Here is a 16903-nt window from a genome sequence, read left to right on the forward strand (position 1 = left end):
TCCAATGCACACCACGATGCTACCAACTACAAAAGCATTAACATCTGTACACTTGCTAAACTGACTGAAAGGACAGAAAAATTAAATCAGGCTTCAGCAGTGCATTCAAAGTTTTGGATCTTTTCATTTTTACTTTGACATGTCTGTGTCTCAAACGCTATGCCAATTTGAGAATTAATACATTGGCCTCATTTTCTAATTGGCTTCTTTTCAACTTGCCTTTTAGGAAGGCGTTCAAATTCAGCTCAAGTAGTATTTTGTTACAAGGTCAGCTTATAGGTCATTGTTTATGGGTGTTTTTTTTTTTTTTAATTCCTGTGTGTTCATTTTACATTAAATTTATGATTCAGTGTGTATTTACTTTATGATTTATATAATTGCATGTTTTAGTGCTAGATGCTATTAAACACAATTAATTTAATGCATTTATGTGATTAATTAGTTAAGTTTTTGTACCGATTCCCAGCCCTAGATAAAACAAACAGATAAGTATCCAAAGTCCACATTGCAACTGTCCTAGATCAGCTGCTTTTCACAGATTTTGAGACACTTGGTCACTTATTTAAATAATTATTAATAATAGTGGAATAGTTATAACATTAAGAAGAGCTTCCCAATATTAATATGGTGCTTAGACGTACTGAAAAGATGCATCATGTGAAAACAACCTTATTTTATTGAGCCAGCTCTGTGCTGTAGGGAACAAGACACTTCAGAACTACAGTGCAGTAGTACAAAATGTCCATGCTTGTTTAACAATTGGCACACAGTCTGAATAACTTGCTCAGGATCACACCTTGAGGCAATAATGGGCACTAGTTGTTAAGGGTTGTGGTTTAAAGGGCCTTAGGTATTAATGCACGCTGCCAGTTGCTGGAGATGGCAATGTGACAGTGTTGGCAGCATGTAGAAACGTAAGGCATAGGAGGACTTGATTAAGAAGCTTGTTGGAGTAAACCAGTGCTTCTCAAACTCAGGCCTGGGGATCCCCTGTGGCTTCAGGTTTTTGTACCTGCCACTTTCACAATAAATACATCACTTCACCTCAAACTGGTCTCATCTAATTAGCTGGACTCTCACTTTGCAAAACAGTGAGATTCTTACACCGGTGTGCACTTGTTAAAATCACAGCAGCCTAAAATATATTTGGAAGGTGGCATCCTTTACTAAGCCTCAGGGCCTCATGTGTAAAACTTTGAGATTTATAAAACATAAAATTACTATGGAAATTAGCTTAAAAATTACAGCAAGGCTGACCATCTGCAAGTCCCATGCAGACTTTTGGTGCTGCTATTTTATTAACACCGGGCAGAAGGACAACAGTTAACAGAAAGTCTCGTGTTGGTGCACATTTCAATAAGACCTCAGTCACATTCGGAAGTTCTTGAACTAATATCTCCAGTCACCGACATGTTCTCTCAATACGGCTGTCTTCAGTGTAGGTGATACACACACTAGTGCATGAACTTAATGTTAAACCGATTTAGACTTCCTAGAACGGTCTTCTTGGAGTAACGTGCTGAATTGGAGCTTACATTACAAAGACCATCAGTCAGAAATCATGCAATCCCTTTTCCGTTAAAGCTCTTAACAACTATAGAGTTTTTGGCGATGGGAGCTTTTCTGTGTGAACAGTCAGGAATCGCGTAGTGACCGAGCCACATCATGCCATCTGTATAAGATGTTATCCTCAAGACGCTACGCAGGAGCAGACAGTATCCTTATCATCAGGGTGAGCGAGAGAGAGAGACAGAGAGGTTAGGAGGATGCGCTGATACAGTGCATTGCCACACTCACCACATGACAAACCAACTCAGGACCCCAGATTAGGACCCGTGGATTCTCCATGATTGACAGGAGCCTGCTCAGCGCCCGTCGATCTGCCACGAATGTCAAACTATCCAGCTCCGTGCCTACAACAGAGCCTGCCTTCCTCACCGGTTTGTCTAGGCGTGAGGTGTCCTTCTTCTTTATGCTGCCTCCCCAGCACACCACCATGTAGAAGAGGGCACTCATCACAACCGTCTGATAGAACATCTGCAGCATCTTATTGCAGATGTTGAAGGATGTCAACCTTCTAAGGAAGTATAGTTGGCTCTGACCTTTCTTGCACAGAGCATCAGTATTGGCAGTCCAGTCCAATTTGTCATCCAGCTGCACTCCCAGATATTTAAAGGTCTGCACACAGTCACCTCTGATAATCGCAGGGTCCAGGAGGGGCCTGGGCCTCCTAAAATCCACCACCAGCTCCTTGGTTTTACTGGTGTTCAGTTGTAAGTGGTTTGAGTCGCACCATTTTACAAAGTCCTTGATTAGGTTCCTATACTCCTCCTCCTGCCCACTCCTGATGCAGCCCACGATAGCAGTGTCATCAGCGAACTCAAAAGGTTAAGGGCCTTACGAAGTAGAGTCACTTTTGGGAGATTACAGGATTCGAACCTGCAACCTTCCAATTGCCAGTACAGATCCCTAACCTCAGAGCCACCACTCCACCCAAGGGTGAGCAAGCTAAGAGCAAAAGGCAATTTGCAGCGATTGCTGATTTTTCTAATTTAATTGGCTGCACACATATTGCAATAAAGGCACCATCACAGAATGAATTTGCTCTTGTAAATATAAGGCACTTTCTTTTAGTTAATATACAACTAATATGTGCTGCTCAAATTTGTCTAACTAGCATTGCGTGGCTCAACCCACAATCCCTTTCTTTTATCAAACAGCAGTGTGAAAGCCGACTTCAGGGTCATTCTGTGTGTGATGGCTGGCTTTTTGGTAATACGACTGAAGTTAAGTTTAGTACATTACAGATAACTATTGTAATCCTTCTTTCAGGTGATAGCGTTGCACCACAAGAGACGATACGAGGTTATAAAGACAGGCACTCCTATACACGATCGGTGATGACACAGGCCACTAGTTCATTAAAAGGTGGACTTGTCAGGCGGCACACTTGGGTTTACCACACAGTGATGGTTTGTCCAGTACTGCACAACATAGCACTCAAAGATGGACAGCTTCAACGCAATAGCAACTCAACAGATGTTTCGATGTACGTTGAATGTGTCGAGACATGTATTGCAACATTGACATTTACTTGGCAAAATGATTTTAGTATGTTTTTTTTTTAACAAATTCAATAAAAATGCTCTTAATAGCTCACTGTTCTACGCATACAGCCTGCATCAGTTGTGTACAGGCGGGCTCTGGACACTGAATGATGGCACATTTCTATTCCTGTCTCTACACAGCTGCCCCAACTCTTTACTTTTTTGTTTTTCTTTTAATTGTGACTTCCATAGAGAAACCAGCAAAAACAATCATTTTGCGATTTTTCCCATTCAGTCAGTAATACCTCAAGTTCACAATAACCTTTAGTTTTATTTTCTGCCTTTTTATCTTCTGTAATTGCATGGTTTTTGGTAAAGAGGTTGTTGAAGAACATGGGTAAATGTATATGGTGATTAGATTATGAATATTCAAAAGACATTTTTATGGCATGGTTCCTGACAGGCAATAAAGGGGAGTGGCCAAAAAATAAACATGCGCACATAGTTTTAAGTTGATTTGAGATTTATAAAGGAATTTGGCCTGGTATGTGGAATACGTACGGTTATTTTTTTTTTTTTTTATTTGTGCATGCACTCTTTTAGCTTTTCCTCTCGAACTTAAGCAAAATTTTAGTATGGAATCTAAGCAAGGTTTTATACAAGAGAACCCTTGGGCTTGGGGAGGTATGCCTGGTTTATTACCATATACCATACAAAAAAGGTTTAGAAAGAAAAGAAGGCAGGGATGGGTTCTCAGTCTTCTAAGTGGAGACCCCCGATACAACAGATGACACCTTACCTGGTTTTGAGTCCATTCATTTTAGCAAACAGAAGCCGGAGTACTTTCTCCTTCTGTTCCCAGGTGAGTTCTGAGATGTCCACCTTGTTACTCTGCAGATTATTCCTAAAATAATAATAATAAATACAATAGTAAAGAGCACTTTTTACTATATAGAGCAAAATTCAGACTTAATGTGTGCGCAAGGTGAAGGATAAGGGGTGTGACATCTCCTCAACCCACCATGTTGCACTGAAGTCTTGGATATGTTTTCTGATGATTTATCTAAGAGATATACAGACATACAAAAAAGAAATGTAAGGCCCGAGATGAAGTGTAAATTATTATCACATAACTGCTGACCTGGTCTTAAACTGGAAGACGGAAACTAGGAAGAAGCAAATGAGAATATCTAAGCCAAATCATACCACTTATCAGCTTCTTCCAAGTCATGGTAGACACTGTTGGTGCTCTGCTCATTTTTGGTAAAGGTTCTAATTCTGGGATACTCTTCTTGCCCATTCCGTGCCATCTGCATCTTTCTCTGATAGGCATCCTGGGCTGCCTGTTTGTACTGTGCCCTGCTGGCTGTGATTTCCTGCCTTACTTGGTCCAGTGCTTGCAAGAAAAATTGCTCCACTTGGGTGCGCTGATCTAGAATATTCTTTGCAAGTAATTTCACCCGGTTCATCTCCTTGTCCTTCATTTGGAGGAGTTTCTGAAGTTTCTCCATTTCAGATCGGCCTGTTTCTGTTGTGACTACAGCCTGCTTCACAGTTAACTGTTTCTCTGTCTCAAACTCACAAGCCATGTGGTCAAGGGCTTGCTCCAGACTTGCCACTTTTTTCTGCAATTCCAGAATCTCCTCCTTCTGCCGTTTTACCTGAGCGATCTTCTCTTGCATAAGCAGGTCATTGGTTACCTTAAAAGACATAACACAGGCTAATGAGTATTCGTAACATTTCAAGTAAGGTTTTTAAAAATGGGCTGAGCTAACGGAGGAGCGTTCACTGTTGCTGACTCACAGCTCTAACATTTTGGGCTTTATTGACACATTTGATTGCCATCTGTGTGGGATTTTCCCCCCCGACATTCTAAAGACACAGGCATTAGGTTAAGTTGTGATTCTAAGGGTGTGTGTGCATGAGTAAGCTGTGTGATGTTCTGTGGTGTTTGGCACCTTATGTTACCAGGACAGGGCTTTAAACCCAAAACCGCTATGCTAAACTGGATTAAGTAGGCTTGAAAAAGGATTAGGAGTAAAATTAAGGGAAAAAAAGGCACCTGAAATTTTCTCGTTGTCATATATGAATCTACAGCCTTACCACTTCAGGAGGCTGGGTTCAAAATACCAGGCCAGGCAGTGGCTATATGAAGTCAACATATTCTCTCCTGTAAAAGTTTTTCTCTTAATAAACATATATAGTCTAGATTAATTGGTGATACTCATTTGTCCAAGTGTACAGTAGATGAGTACCCCAGGATATGCTGTCAGCTTGTCCAGACTTAGTCTCTGCCTTGCCTCTGGTGCTTTCAGCTCCCTTTACGGACGGATAGATGGACACTCCTCATAGTATCTCTCCTACTAATAAAGCCCTAGTAAATTGCATTTTAATTTCTTGTTACATGTTGATTCAAAGAATTACATTTTGCAACTGTAGTCCGCTATTTTCTATATCCCTGGTCTCTTTAACAGAAAGTGACCTCTCACTTCAAATGATCTTACTCTCTGTGCTAAGCAAACTGTCTGGATAGTCACATTAAGCCCACGCAATCATAAGTTTATTTTTTTTCACTGCTGGTTTGTGGTTTGCTGAAGCCAATCTCAGCAGTGCTGCATGCAAGTAAAGAGCTAACACCGGTCAAAACACCAACCTACTGTATTACAGGGCATGTACATGGTCTGCCGCACTTGCACTTGACCATTTTTGAGTCACCGACACTAAGGGATTCAGATCAAAAATGCAAGTAAAAAATGTTAATAACATGTGAATTGTACACAGACTAGGTATGGAAACTAAGGATCCTCAGTTTTGAATCCGTGGTATTAGGAAAACTCACCCAGCAACCTGACAGACGTGAACTGTGAGAGAGACACACCAAAGACGCTCCATCCAGAATGCACTCAGTCCACTCAATTCAAACAGACTCTGAGCTTTGTAGGGTGGACATGCCACCACTGAGCTACAAGGCTGACATTTTTTTATTTTACTGCATAAATGAAACTGCATTTGTAATGTAAATGGAGCAGGCGCTTCTCGGTTTTGGACGAGTTTGTATAGCACCATTTATCCTCACTTGTGAGGGAGGGCTCATATTAAAAATTAAGATTGTGAGGTTCTTTGTTAATATATGCATATTTTGCCTTCACTTGTGATCTCTGTGTTATTTGGGAGAGATTTGACTCCTTCAGATTTATTTGACTATACCTTTCATCTGGCTTGGGAAAGCCTGGGAATTCCCCAGGAAGAGCTGGAATCTGTACCTGGGGACAGGAAAGTCTGGGCTGACCAGTGGCCTACTGCCACTGGGTTGAGAAAACGCTGAGATGAGACGAGAAGACATGTTTAGGTCTTCAAAAATACATCAAAGGAGCATCTTCTGTGTAATATTAAATTAAATATACTCCTTGCTAGTCTTTTCCATACTAAATTACATACTTTCATTATCGCCTTTTCAGTCCACAACTATTATTTATACCTTGTCCTGAAGAAGAAATTTATTTTCTTCTACAAGTGTCACTGTCATTTTCTTCATGTCCTCAGCTTCTTTCATGTGGTACCTCAGGGCTTCATTAAGTCTGACATTCTCCTTAAAGACAGAGCGGGTTGTATCGTCCAGCTGCCTGTGCAGAAGAAAACAGGAAACATCCTGCTGTTTAGTGTGCAAATGTGCCAGACCTCTGCCATACTCCCCACTGGCCTTTTATTTTGTACATTTGTTCTCAGCTTCTAACCATCACACTTTCATTTTGCTTGTTGGTAAACTGCTTTTTGCCAGTGTCAAAAGGCACAAAAAAACTGTTTTGCACATCTCGTCATTTTTTTAAGGGACCTGTCTATTCTCTTTACTCTTTTTAGCATTGTGGAGTGGCTGGAGTGTGTAACTGCTTGTAACAAATACTACTCAAAATCCGAGTGCATCTTTAAGGCAGATTAGTTTTAAATACTTTAGCTTTAGAGAACTACACTGGTGATTTACCTTTGTATGTAAAAATATACTCCATCCATTATGGAATTTTCTAAATCAGCCTATTCCATATTTAAGGTATCTGGAGGTCAATCGAGCCAGCACTGAGCACAAGGTGGGAACCAGCCCAGGATAGGATGTCCATCCTCCACAATCACCCACATAAGTTACTTTATCTTACCATTTAACTACACACACACACACACACATTTTGGGATGTGGAAGGAAAACTAAATTATAAAAAACAGGTCTGCAAAGATGAGTTTGGGGACTTCATACAGACAGTAACCAGGCTGGGATTCAAACCCATTTTCCTGGGGATGTGAGGCAGCAATGGTATCCACCATGCCATGCACAAAAATGTATGCTCACTTCATAATATACACTATATAATATTTTACATTATTCTAAATTAATGTGCCATGCTTCCTTTTTCACAGTTCACCTAGGGCTCTGTTGACCATCCTGGCAGGGCGAGTTTAAACAGACTGCAGATTTCAATGTGGTGCTCTGCATATACAAAGGTACAGCAACACATTAAATAAACTGAGCAAGACTAACACACGCACTGCTTAAGTTGGAAACAGTACAGAAAATTCTCAAGTGAGAAGAATAAGCCGGTAAGAAAGGTGTCAAGATATCTGTCCCCATCTACAGTACAACTCTGTGAAGAGAAAACAAGAGAAGAACTGACTCCTGCTGTACCTTAGTGAGAGAAGCTCATGTTTAGGGGAAAACGGAAGTAGAAAAAGACACCAGAACATATAGAATAGGTCAGAATGGTGCACTCATGGGGCACAGACCGTGAAAACACCTTCCTGATGCAGCAGCTCTGAAAAAAAGAAAGAAAACCGCTGCGGTTATTACCGATGAAGAAAAAAAAAAGACATGTCTCTCATTGTTGGAGAAGTCATCCTATCATTACAGAGACATACTTGTCTGCATTTCTTCATAGAGCTCGGTGCTGTAGTTTCCCGTAAAGCCAACTATATGCTGCATTCCCTTGTCTTGTTTATTTTATGGGCCTTTGTGAGTCCAAAGGCACCCCCCCAATCCCCCCAAATATTTAAAATGGCATGCAAAACTGAACCACACCAACCACATGGACTCAAAGTGAAGGTGGGGTGGAGTGAAACCTAGCGTGGGAACCAGAGAGTTAGCTTGAAAAAGAGACAGCACTTAAGCATAAACCTTTCCTGCTTCTCTTAAAAAAAACAAAAAAAACACAGAGTCACCATTCCAAAAAAGCTCATTTTAAATTCCATTCTTGTTAAAAATCGAAATGTTGCCTGTTAAAAGTACTAAGCATCTATATACAACAATGCTGAGCTTACACCAGTGATACTCTTAATGTAAATGCTGTATGATGGTGTGGTGTAGAGAGAAGTTCCTGAGATCCTAGGAGTGATCCCAGAGCACTTCACACAGAAGAGGGTGTGATCCAACATGAGTGATATTCTTGGTTTCAAACCCTCTTCTGTAACCACCGGACCACACAGCCTTCTTTCACTTAAAGAAATGAAGGGAAAGCCACTAATCTGCTTTTCAAAGCTTCAGCACTGCAAAACTGTTTTTCAAGTGTAAAATTATATATGTGTAAAACATTTTTTAGCTATATAGCAAATGGCATCACAAGTACATTAATAGATTTAAACAGGAATAAACAGGCATAGTCGTCATGGCACCAGCAGCCTATAAGCATTTCAGTATTTATTTATGAAAACATTTATCCCTTAGGTGTGCTAACCACATAGAAATATTAAAAGGTTGGTTATTTATCCCGAAGTTCTAAAAATGAGAAATACACTATTGTTGTTTCTACAGAAATAGAAGTAACAGAGAACTTGTGTTTGGCTTAAAAAAGAGCAGGTAGCTGATGTAAATCAGTCAAAATCAATGTTTGTAAAGTTTAAATTCTTTGACAGTCCCACCATATTCAAAATCTCATAAGAACATTGGTAGTCCAGCTGTCGTATCCTGGTATGTGAATTTAATATAGGATGGCAAAGTGAGGCCGAGATTGGCACTGCTACCTCATGAATCAGATATCATGGGTTTAAATATCATGCCCAGTCATTGCCGTTGTGGAGTTTGCACATTCTTACCACATCTCCATAGGTTCTTCTTCGGGTTCTCCAGTTTTCCTCCCACATCCCAAGTGTTGGAGGTTAATTAGCCACTCTAAACAGGTGCCATATGAGTGCATGTGTATGCTCACTGATGGACTGGGTTGGCACCTCTCTTGTACCCAAGGCAGCCAGGATCGTCTTTGGCCCTTGTGTAACCCTGAATTTGATTAAGCAGGATTAACAATGTATGAATAGACGTAACAGACATAAAGTGGGCGGCACGGTGGCGCAGTGGTAGCGCTGCTGCCTCGCAGTTAGGGGACCTGGGTTCGCTTCCCGGGTCTTCCCTGCGTGGAGTTTGCATGTTCTCCCCGTGTCTGCGTGGGTTTCCTCCCGCAGCAGTCCAACCATGCCGGTTAGGTGGTTTGGCAATTCTAAATTGGCCCTAGTGTGTGCTTGGTGTGTGGGTGTGTTTGTGTGTGTCCTGCAGTGGGTTGGCACCCTGCCCAGGATTGGTTCCTGCCTTGTGCCCTGTGTTGGCTGGGATTGGCTCCAGCGGACCCCCGTGACCCTGTGTTCGGATTCAGCGGGTTGGAAAATGGATGGATGGATGGACATAGAGTAGCAGAGTACTAATCCAGTCAGCAGGAATATGGCAGGAAAAATGGGCGATATAGTGGCACCAGTTGAACGGAGACCAAAACACAGCAGATACGTACACTATTGTCTCACCTTTCTATTGCTGTTATTCATGATATATTGCCATTATTAGTATTGCAATATTTGTTTCTGTGTTTTATTTCTTAATTATATTTGTTCAAGCTTCGCCTCGTTTTCTCTGGGGCAAGATAATATTTGTGTGCTGTTCCTCAGTGCCCGAGCTCTGACATTTCCAGAAGATAAAAACTCAACACTCAGACCTAGACTAGCCTCATATTACACAAGTATTTCTTTCTCCTAAATAAACCACAATGTTTCACAAGAACCATTTATTTCTGTCGATTCTTGTGCAATATTAATATGTATGGGAATCCCTCTTCGGTGTCATTGTCTGCCACATTTAAGTATTAACATGCAAGTAGACGACTCTTCATATCAGTCTTGCCAGGTCTAGATGAGACATCAGATGATTGTTAAGACAAAGATCATTCTTATTGTGAGTTTGGTTTTCAACAGTGGACAATTCTTTTCAAAATCAAAAATACTGTAATTGGAAAAACCAGAAAACTTACAGAATAGCCTCATTTTGAGCTGTCTCAGCCAGCTGGGCTATTTTCTGTTCAGTCTCTTTTTCCAAACGAAGCTGCGAGATAAAGAGATTAGAAGAGTTAGAAAAGTGTTCAGTAGTTATTGATATATTTTGTACATCAGAATTCATCCATCCATCCATCATCAATTTGATTTAATCTAGCGCAGTGTTTCCCAAACTCGGCCCTGGGGGGCACACTGTGGCTGCAGATTTTTGTTCCTACCAGCTTCTGTTTTTAATTGGACTCCTGGGCTAATTAAGTGATGTGTTATTTCTCAAGTTCTGTGTTTTGGGAACAATATAGAAATTAGAAAACTAAGTTTGGTAATATATATATATATATATATATATATATATATATATATATATATATATATATATATATATATATATATATATATATATATATACATATATACACACACATATATATATATACACATATATATATATACATATATATATATATACACATATATATATATATATATAAATGTACCAAGCAGTTATATAGAAATAATGTATGTTTTCTTCTTCACAATATTTTCATCTTGATTTTCATTCTACTTTTCTAGATGTTCTAATTGTTTAATTAATCCATTATTTACTAATCAGTGGGTCTGACAATAAAGTACCTGCAGCCTTTGATTATTCCGTGTTGTTTGCCTGCGTGTCTGCTCTGCTCATTTTTAATTGTCATTAATAAGATACAATGAAGGGGAAAAACTGCACAGAGAAAGAGCAAAATATAATGAAAGAGTTAAGCATTTAACAGAAATATTTCTAAATGTCTTATAAATGTGAAAATCACGCTGCTGTGCTTTTCTGAATGTAGAATAAAAGAAAAATAATACCAGCTAATTAAATGAGATCAGTGCTATCAGATGTTGTCACAGGGGGCCACAGGACCGAGTTTGGGAAAACTGACCTAGCGCAAGGACATCTGGGGCCAGAGTCTGTCATGGGAGCGTCAGTCATAGCGCATCAAGTGTCCACCTTTTGTAAATTGTGTAAATTACAGCCTATTTTCAGATTAACAGTCATACAACTAGTCTTAAGTTTAATGTCATCAAATGCAAGTAAGACAAGTGGCGAGTAACAGACACGAAAATCAGAAATAAACACTTGACTCCAACTTAAAGAATAAATTATGTAAAATCAAGTTGGCATTCAGGGAACTTAAAAACAATCTTTTGAAATATGTAACCTTAACACAGTGACAGGATAAATGTTCAATTAAGATGAGGAAAATACAGTGCAGTTAGAAGTCCCTCCTGTTCGCACAAATTTAATTTTCAGAATACTGTACGTACAGTTAAACTTCTGGCTGTAACCTAAATGACAGACATTCATAAGTCAGACATAATCTTGTAAAGTGTCTGTCAAACTTAGAAGTATATAAAATGTCTAATGATCCAGGATAGAAATACTTGAAGCAATTAATAGTAAAATTGATATTCAAAATACGTTTCTGATGTATAAATAGGCCTAAAACAATATAATTCACTGAAAGATGTGGGCCACATTAAGAGCAAATGAAAGACGGGCCAAGAATGCAATCAAACCAATGGGAACCCCAGTGACTTCAAAATACCATACTCCTTGCAGAATAACAACTGCTAGTCCAGTCAGTGTGACAATTCAAAAAATAGGCCAGTCCAGCTCAGCTGTAACAGGGCAGGTCGAGAGGCTTAACGAAGTATAAAAACTTCAAAGCAGCTCCCAGATAAGCCAGTAATAAGAAAGACCAAGCAAAACAAAGACGGACTCAAAGAAGGGCAGTGTAGCAATCCCTTTACCCAGTCTTCGTTCTCGGATTCAAAATCCTCAGTAAACACTACATGCAAAATTAAGTGAGTATGAAGATTCGTCTAAAAAACACCCAAGGGTTTAGCTCTCAGCAAACAATACGTAGCTGCACAAATGGTAGGAAATATGATCAGGTTTTGTACAGAGCCAAAAGAAGCACACAACAGATTTAGTCTATGGCATAACATTTAGTCACCAACATAGTATTAGAGGGAAGACTGGGAAAATTATTTTTATGATTTCAGTTCACTCATATGTAACCCATATGTTCAACTGTTTTGGTGGATGCAACTATTAAAGAAAACATGTAAGAATAACTAGACAACTAAAATGGAGCCAGCACTTCATGCTCAACACCCTGAGAAAATTCACACAAGTACAGTAGTATGCAGTTAAGTCTGTATTTGTGTGAGTAAATTACTGTAAAACCAGGACCCTCCAGTAGTGTGATGATATTAAAATGGAAGCATTTTTAAACATAATCCTAACGTCAAATTAAATTAATACCTGCTTTATATAGAGTATCATGTATAAATTGACTTCACTAATTAAAGCCGTGTAAATACAAAATATTTTTTGACAAACTAAAACCAAACCATATTATAATATACTTTTCAAAACATGTCACTGTAGTGTTATTTAAAGTTATACTTGAACAAAACCACAAATTTCATCAATTTTAAATTATAGATTTACCTTTTCTGAAAAAAATTTATGTTCCGTTCTTGCCAGATTTTCTCTGTGTTCTTTTTTTGCAACATACATATTTTCTCTTATCTGTAGAGAGATTAAAAAGATGCTGAAAAAGTCAGAAGTAGACAAAAATGTAACAGAGTGTTGATATTCTATAACTTTAACTAGACTATGAGCTTCTGAAATGTGTGGAAATCACCCTGGCACTAAATAAAAGCCTTGTGTCAACCACTTGAAAATCTTCACCACATAAAATATGGAAACAATGGAGTAGGCAATACAGTGCTGTAATAGAATTGTTCCAGATGAACAATAACTTATCTCCTTGCAGATTTTAAAATAATTAGATTGGTCATAGTTAATTACTTGTATAATGAGTTATTAAGAAATGGAGTATAATAATAAATAGATAATACTATCACGGGCAAACACGTAGATCAATCCTACTTTGTAACCACAATACAGAACTGTCTCCTTATGCCAAATTTAAATTAAGTATTGCAAAATACCACAGGTTGCACAGTATCTAAAACCAAAACCCATAGGTGGGTAAACATTCCTGGGGCGGTCTTCTTCTGGATTTTTCCACTACCTGCCCAGTATCTGACTTTTTCATCAAAAATGTAAAGGAGACTACATGCGGTCCACTTTACAAGTAACTACATGTTTTGCTAAATGATAAATAAAAAGCAATGTAGAACATTCTCAAAAAATAGGCCAACCATACAATGTGTTGCAACAGTGGTGGTTCAAATATTGCTGAGGGACTTCAGATGCCAAATTCTGTAATATGATTTGAAGCCTTTTTAAAATACATTTTATTTAAACTACTTGGCTACAACTACTACACCCCCGGCCTGTGCTTCATGCCAGCCACTTCACGTCTCTGGATTTCAACAACAAATCTTTTACTTCTCGCGGGTATGCCTCTTCGTTGGAAAGAAACACTACTTTTCTCAGATGGCAACACAAATTAAGACGATCTACAAATCTCCGACTTAATGTTTAAATCTGAACAATATATTCAATCTCCTTTCGCTGTTCTGGTATTTCACCGAGTAATAATTTCCGACTGTTTGCACGAATGTGATCTTTACTATCATTTTTTTGAGACTTTTGAATTTCTTGTACTTTCATTATCTCTAACCTGCTCTGCATGTGTACCGCACCAACATTTTTGAATTCTTTACGACGTTCTACTTTGCCATCTACTCTTTGTCTTTTATTTCTGGCCCCAGGCGTGGTTAAATCTCTTGGCACAAAGTCTTGTCTCACGGGATGTGAAAGTATCACTCTGAAAAAGTCACATCTCATCCCAAGATTTTTTTATTATAATAGAGAGATATGAAAGCTCCATTTATCCATTTTGGACTGTCAATTCTGATGCTTTGTGCAAGAGAGGACAGAGCCGACTATACTTCCTTAGAACACTGGCGTCCTTCAACATCTGCAATAAGATGCTGCAGATGTTCTATCAGATGGTTGTGGCGAGTGCCCTCTTCTTTGCGGTGCTGTGCTGGGGAGGCAGCATACAGAAGAAGGACGCCTCACGCCTGGACAAACTGGTGAGGAAGGCAGGCTCTATTGTAGGCACGGAGCTGGACAGTTTGACATCCGTGGCAGAGCGACGGGCGCTGAGCAAACTCCTGTCAATCATGGAGAATCCACTGCATCCACTAAACAGTATCATCTCCAGACAGAGGAGCAGCTCCACTGACAGACTGAGGAGATCATTCCTCCTCCACACTACGCAACTCTTCAATTCCACCCGGGGAGGTAAACGTTAACATTATACAAAGTTATTGTCTGTTTTACCTGCATTTTTATCACTCTTTAATTGAATATTGTTTTTTATCAGTTTGCTGGTGTATGTGAATTTCCCCTTGGGATTAATAAAGTATCTACAGTATCTATCTATCTTTATATAGGGATGCAGAGGCTAGAGCCAATCCAAGTCCTGGAATGATCCTTAGTCAAACACAGTGTACACTGGTGCAAATACAGACTTGTTAATTAAAAGTCCTCATGTGTCTTTGGGATGTGGGAGAAGATCCACAAAAGCACTGGTTAGAATTTGAAAACTCCATGCAGATGGGACACTGAGAATATGAGGTAACATTGCTAACCAATGCAGCACTATGCCAAATAAAAATGTTATTTCTAAAGTTACAAAACAAATCCATCATAAGGTGAATGAATCCCACAGCATTTGTGCCATTTTGCTCAAAGTACACTAGTGGAATGGCAATCCTAGATGGATTTCTAAGCAAATGAACCTTAGTGATCATCTCAGATGAAGAAGCAACAGCATGCTCCACTTACATCCTCAAGTTCTCTCTCCAGCTCAGGTTTCTTCTTCCGAAATTCATTCATCATTTTCAGCTCACTTTGAATCATCTGAAAATCCTGCATCCGTTTCTTCAGTTTCTCCTCCAGCTCATTCAGGTGCTGAGAATATTCTTTAATCTAAAAAAGGAAGACAATGCAGCAATAATCTACTTTGTATATTCATGAATATGCACTAAACAAAAACTGTAAGGTTGGTGAATCTGAATTCAAACATAAAACCTTTGTCCTCCACATAAAATTTTCTTGCGGAAAGCTGGTGGGACGTATCTGTGGTAATGCAAAGCTCCACTTACCTGTAAGAATCCAAAATGTGCAATGTAAAGGAACACATGTGATATTGTAAGGCTGCCATATACTTTATATTACAATTACAGAGCCGTGTCATCTTTAAGCGGTCTTGTCCAAATAGCTGATACCTCTAAGTTTACATACTGTATATACAGGTATGTGACATTACTATTACCACAATATGAGGTCAATGATCATATTCGGGATGCCAGGACTCTTCCAAGAAAATTAAAATGGCTTTGTTTTGCTATAAAATTGTATTTTTCACTACGCCTTTCTTAACTAGGCTTCTTAAAATACCTGAACAATGCACCAAATGACTTCAGGTATTGGGCAAATCCTACATAATGAAAGTCAAAAAGATTATTTTAAATTCTTAAGTAATAAAATATGATCTAATCTTTGGAACATTAGAGTACTATTTAAATGTGGTTGCAGAAGATGTAGTTAGTATCATGAAGTAATTACATAGATGAATCTCTCCTCTTGGGTAAATAATACTGACTTCAACTTCTAAGTACTTCACATATTTCAACAGCGTGCTGAATATAATTATGATGATTACAGATTTAATGCGAGTGCAGCTTACGCATCTGTAACTCAAGTGAGTTAACAAGAAGCTAAAACTTACCTTAAGGGGGGGAAAAGGAAAACAGTGACTCATTCCTTTCTACCAAAAGATTTAATTGGCACCTCTAATTACGGTTGCTTAACTGAAGTGAAAAGTAAGTGTCCGCACGTTGTGAACAATTAGGATATGTAGAGACATAACAAGCAATTTTTAGTCTTGTTCAAACTTTACAGAAGAAGTACAGCCATTACTTGCAGGTTTAGAAAATAATTAAGAATCAAAACCAGCAGCAACAGGTTGCTAATGATTTGCAGTAGAAAAACAACAGAGCTATGTTTTTTTTCCATTGTTACTCTTTGTTGAATGTTTAAACTTTGAATAATCAGGAGACAAGCACTAAAAACCTAAAACAAGATTCAAAATAGTATTCACTGACAAAAAACAACCATTGCTCATGGAAACCTATAATTTTCCATGTAAAGTTCCATTTTTCTCCAGAAATTTTTGAAAAAGTAACAACAGTGCACAGACAGAACAAATATCACTTTTTACATTTTACTTAAATATTTACATTTAAAAACAGTTATGCATAATTAAATCCGCTGCATTATAATTTATGTCCGTGCAGTTTTTCATGTTACATTTATTTTATTTGCCACACGTGCATAGACACAGATCTGCACATAGAACAAGTTTGACTACCAATAACCTAAGCCCCCTCAGCCTCTATAAAGTGTATTCTGCTGACAACAGGACACCATGTGCTCAGTCAACTTAATCCTAAATGTGGGGACTATAGTCTCATAATTTTTATGACTCGATGTTGAGTCACTGGCACATAATTCTCTGACTCAGCCATGT

General features: G+C 38.7%; 1 protein-coding gene across 1 annotated transcript in view; it reads right to left on the reverse strand.

Annotated features, from left to right (window-relative positions):
* The window catches only part of LOC120518788 (basal body-orientation factor 1-like), a 37595-nt gene that overhangs the window by 3727 nt on the left and 16965 nt on the right, over nt 1-16903 (reverse strand). Inside the window, exons 4-9 of the mRNA XM_039741761.1 lie at nt 15157-15300; nt 12838-12918; nt 10316-10386; nt 6526-6670; nt 4254-4747; nt 3847-3951 (exon numbers count right to left, since the gene is read on the reverse strand). Coding sequence (XP_039597695.1) covers nt 3847-3951; nt 4254-4747; nt 6526-6670; nt 10316-10386; nt 12838-12918; nt 15157-15300 — 1040 coding nt within the window. The remainder of the gene's footprint in view (nt 1-3846; nt 3952-4253; nt 4748-6525; nt 6671-10315; nt 10387-12837; nt 12919-15156; nt 15301-16903) is intronic.

The sequence above is a fragment of the Polypterus senegalus genome, chromosome 18 (assembly GCF_016835505.1).
Source record: "Polypterus senegalus isolate Bchr_013 chromosome 18, ASM1683550v1, whole genome shotgun sequence".
Classification (NCBI taxonomy): Eukaryota; Metazoa; Chordata; class Cladistia; order Polypteriformes; family Polypteridae; genus Polypterus; species Polypterus senegalus.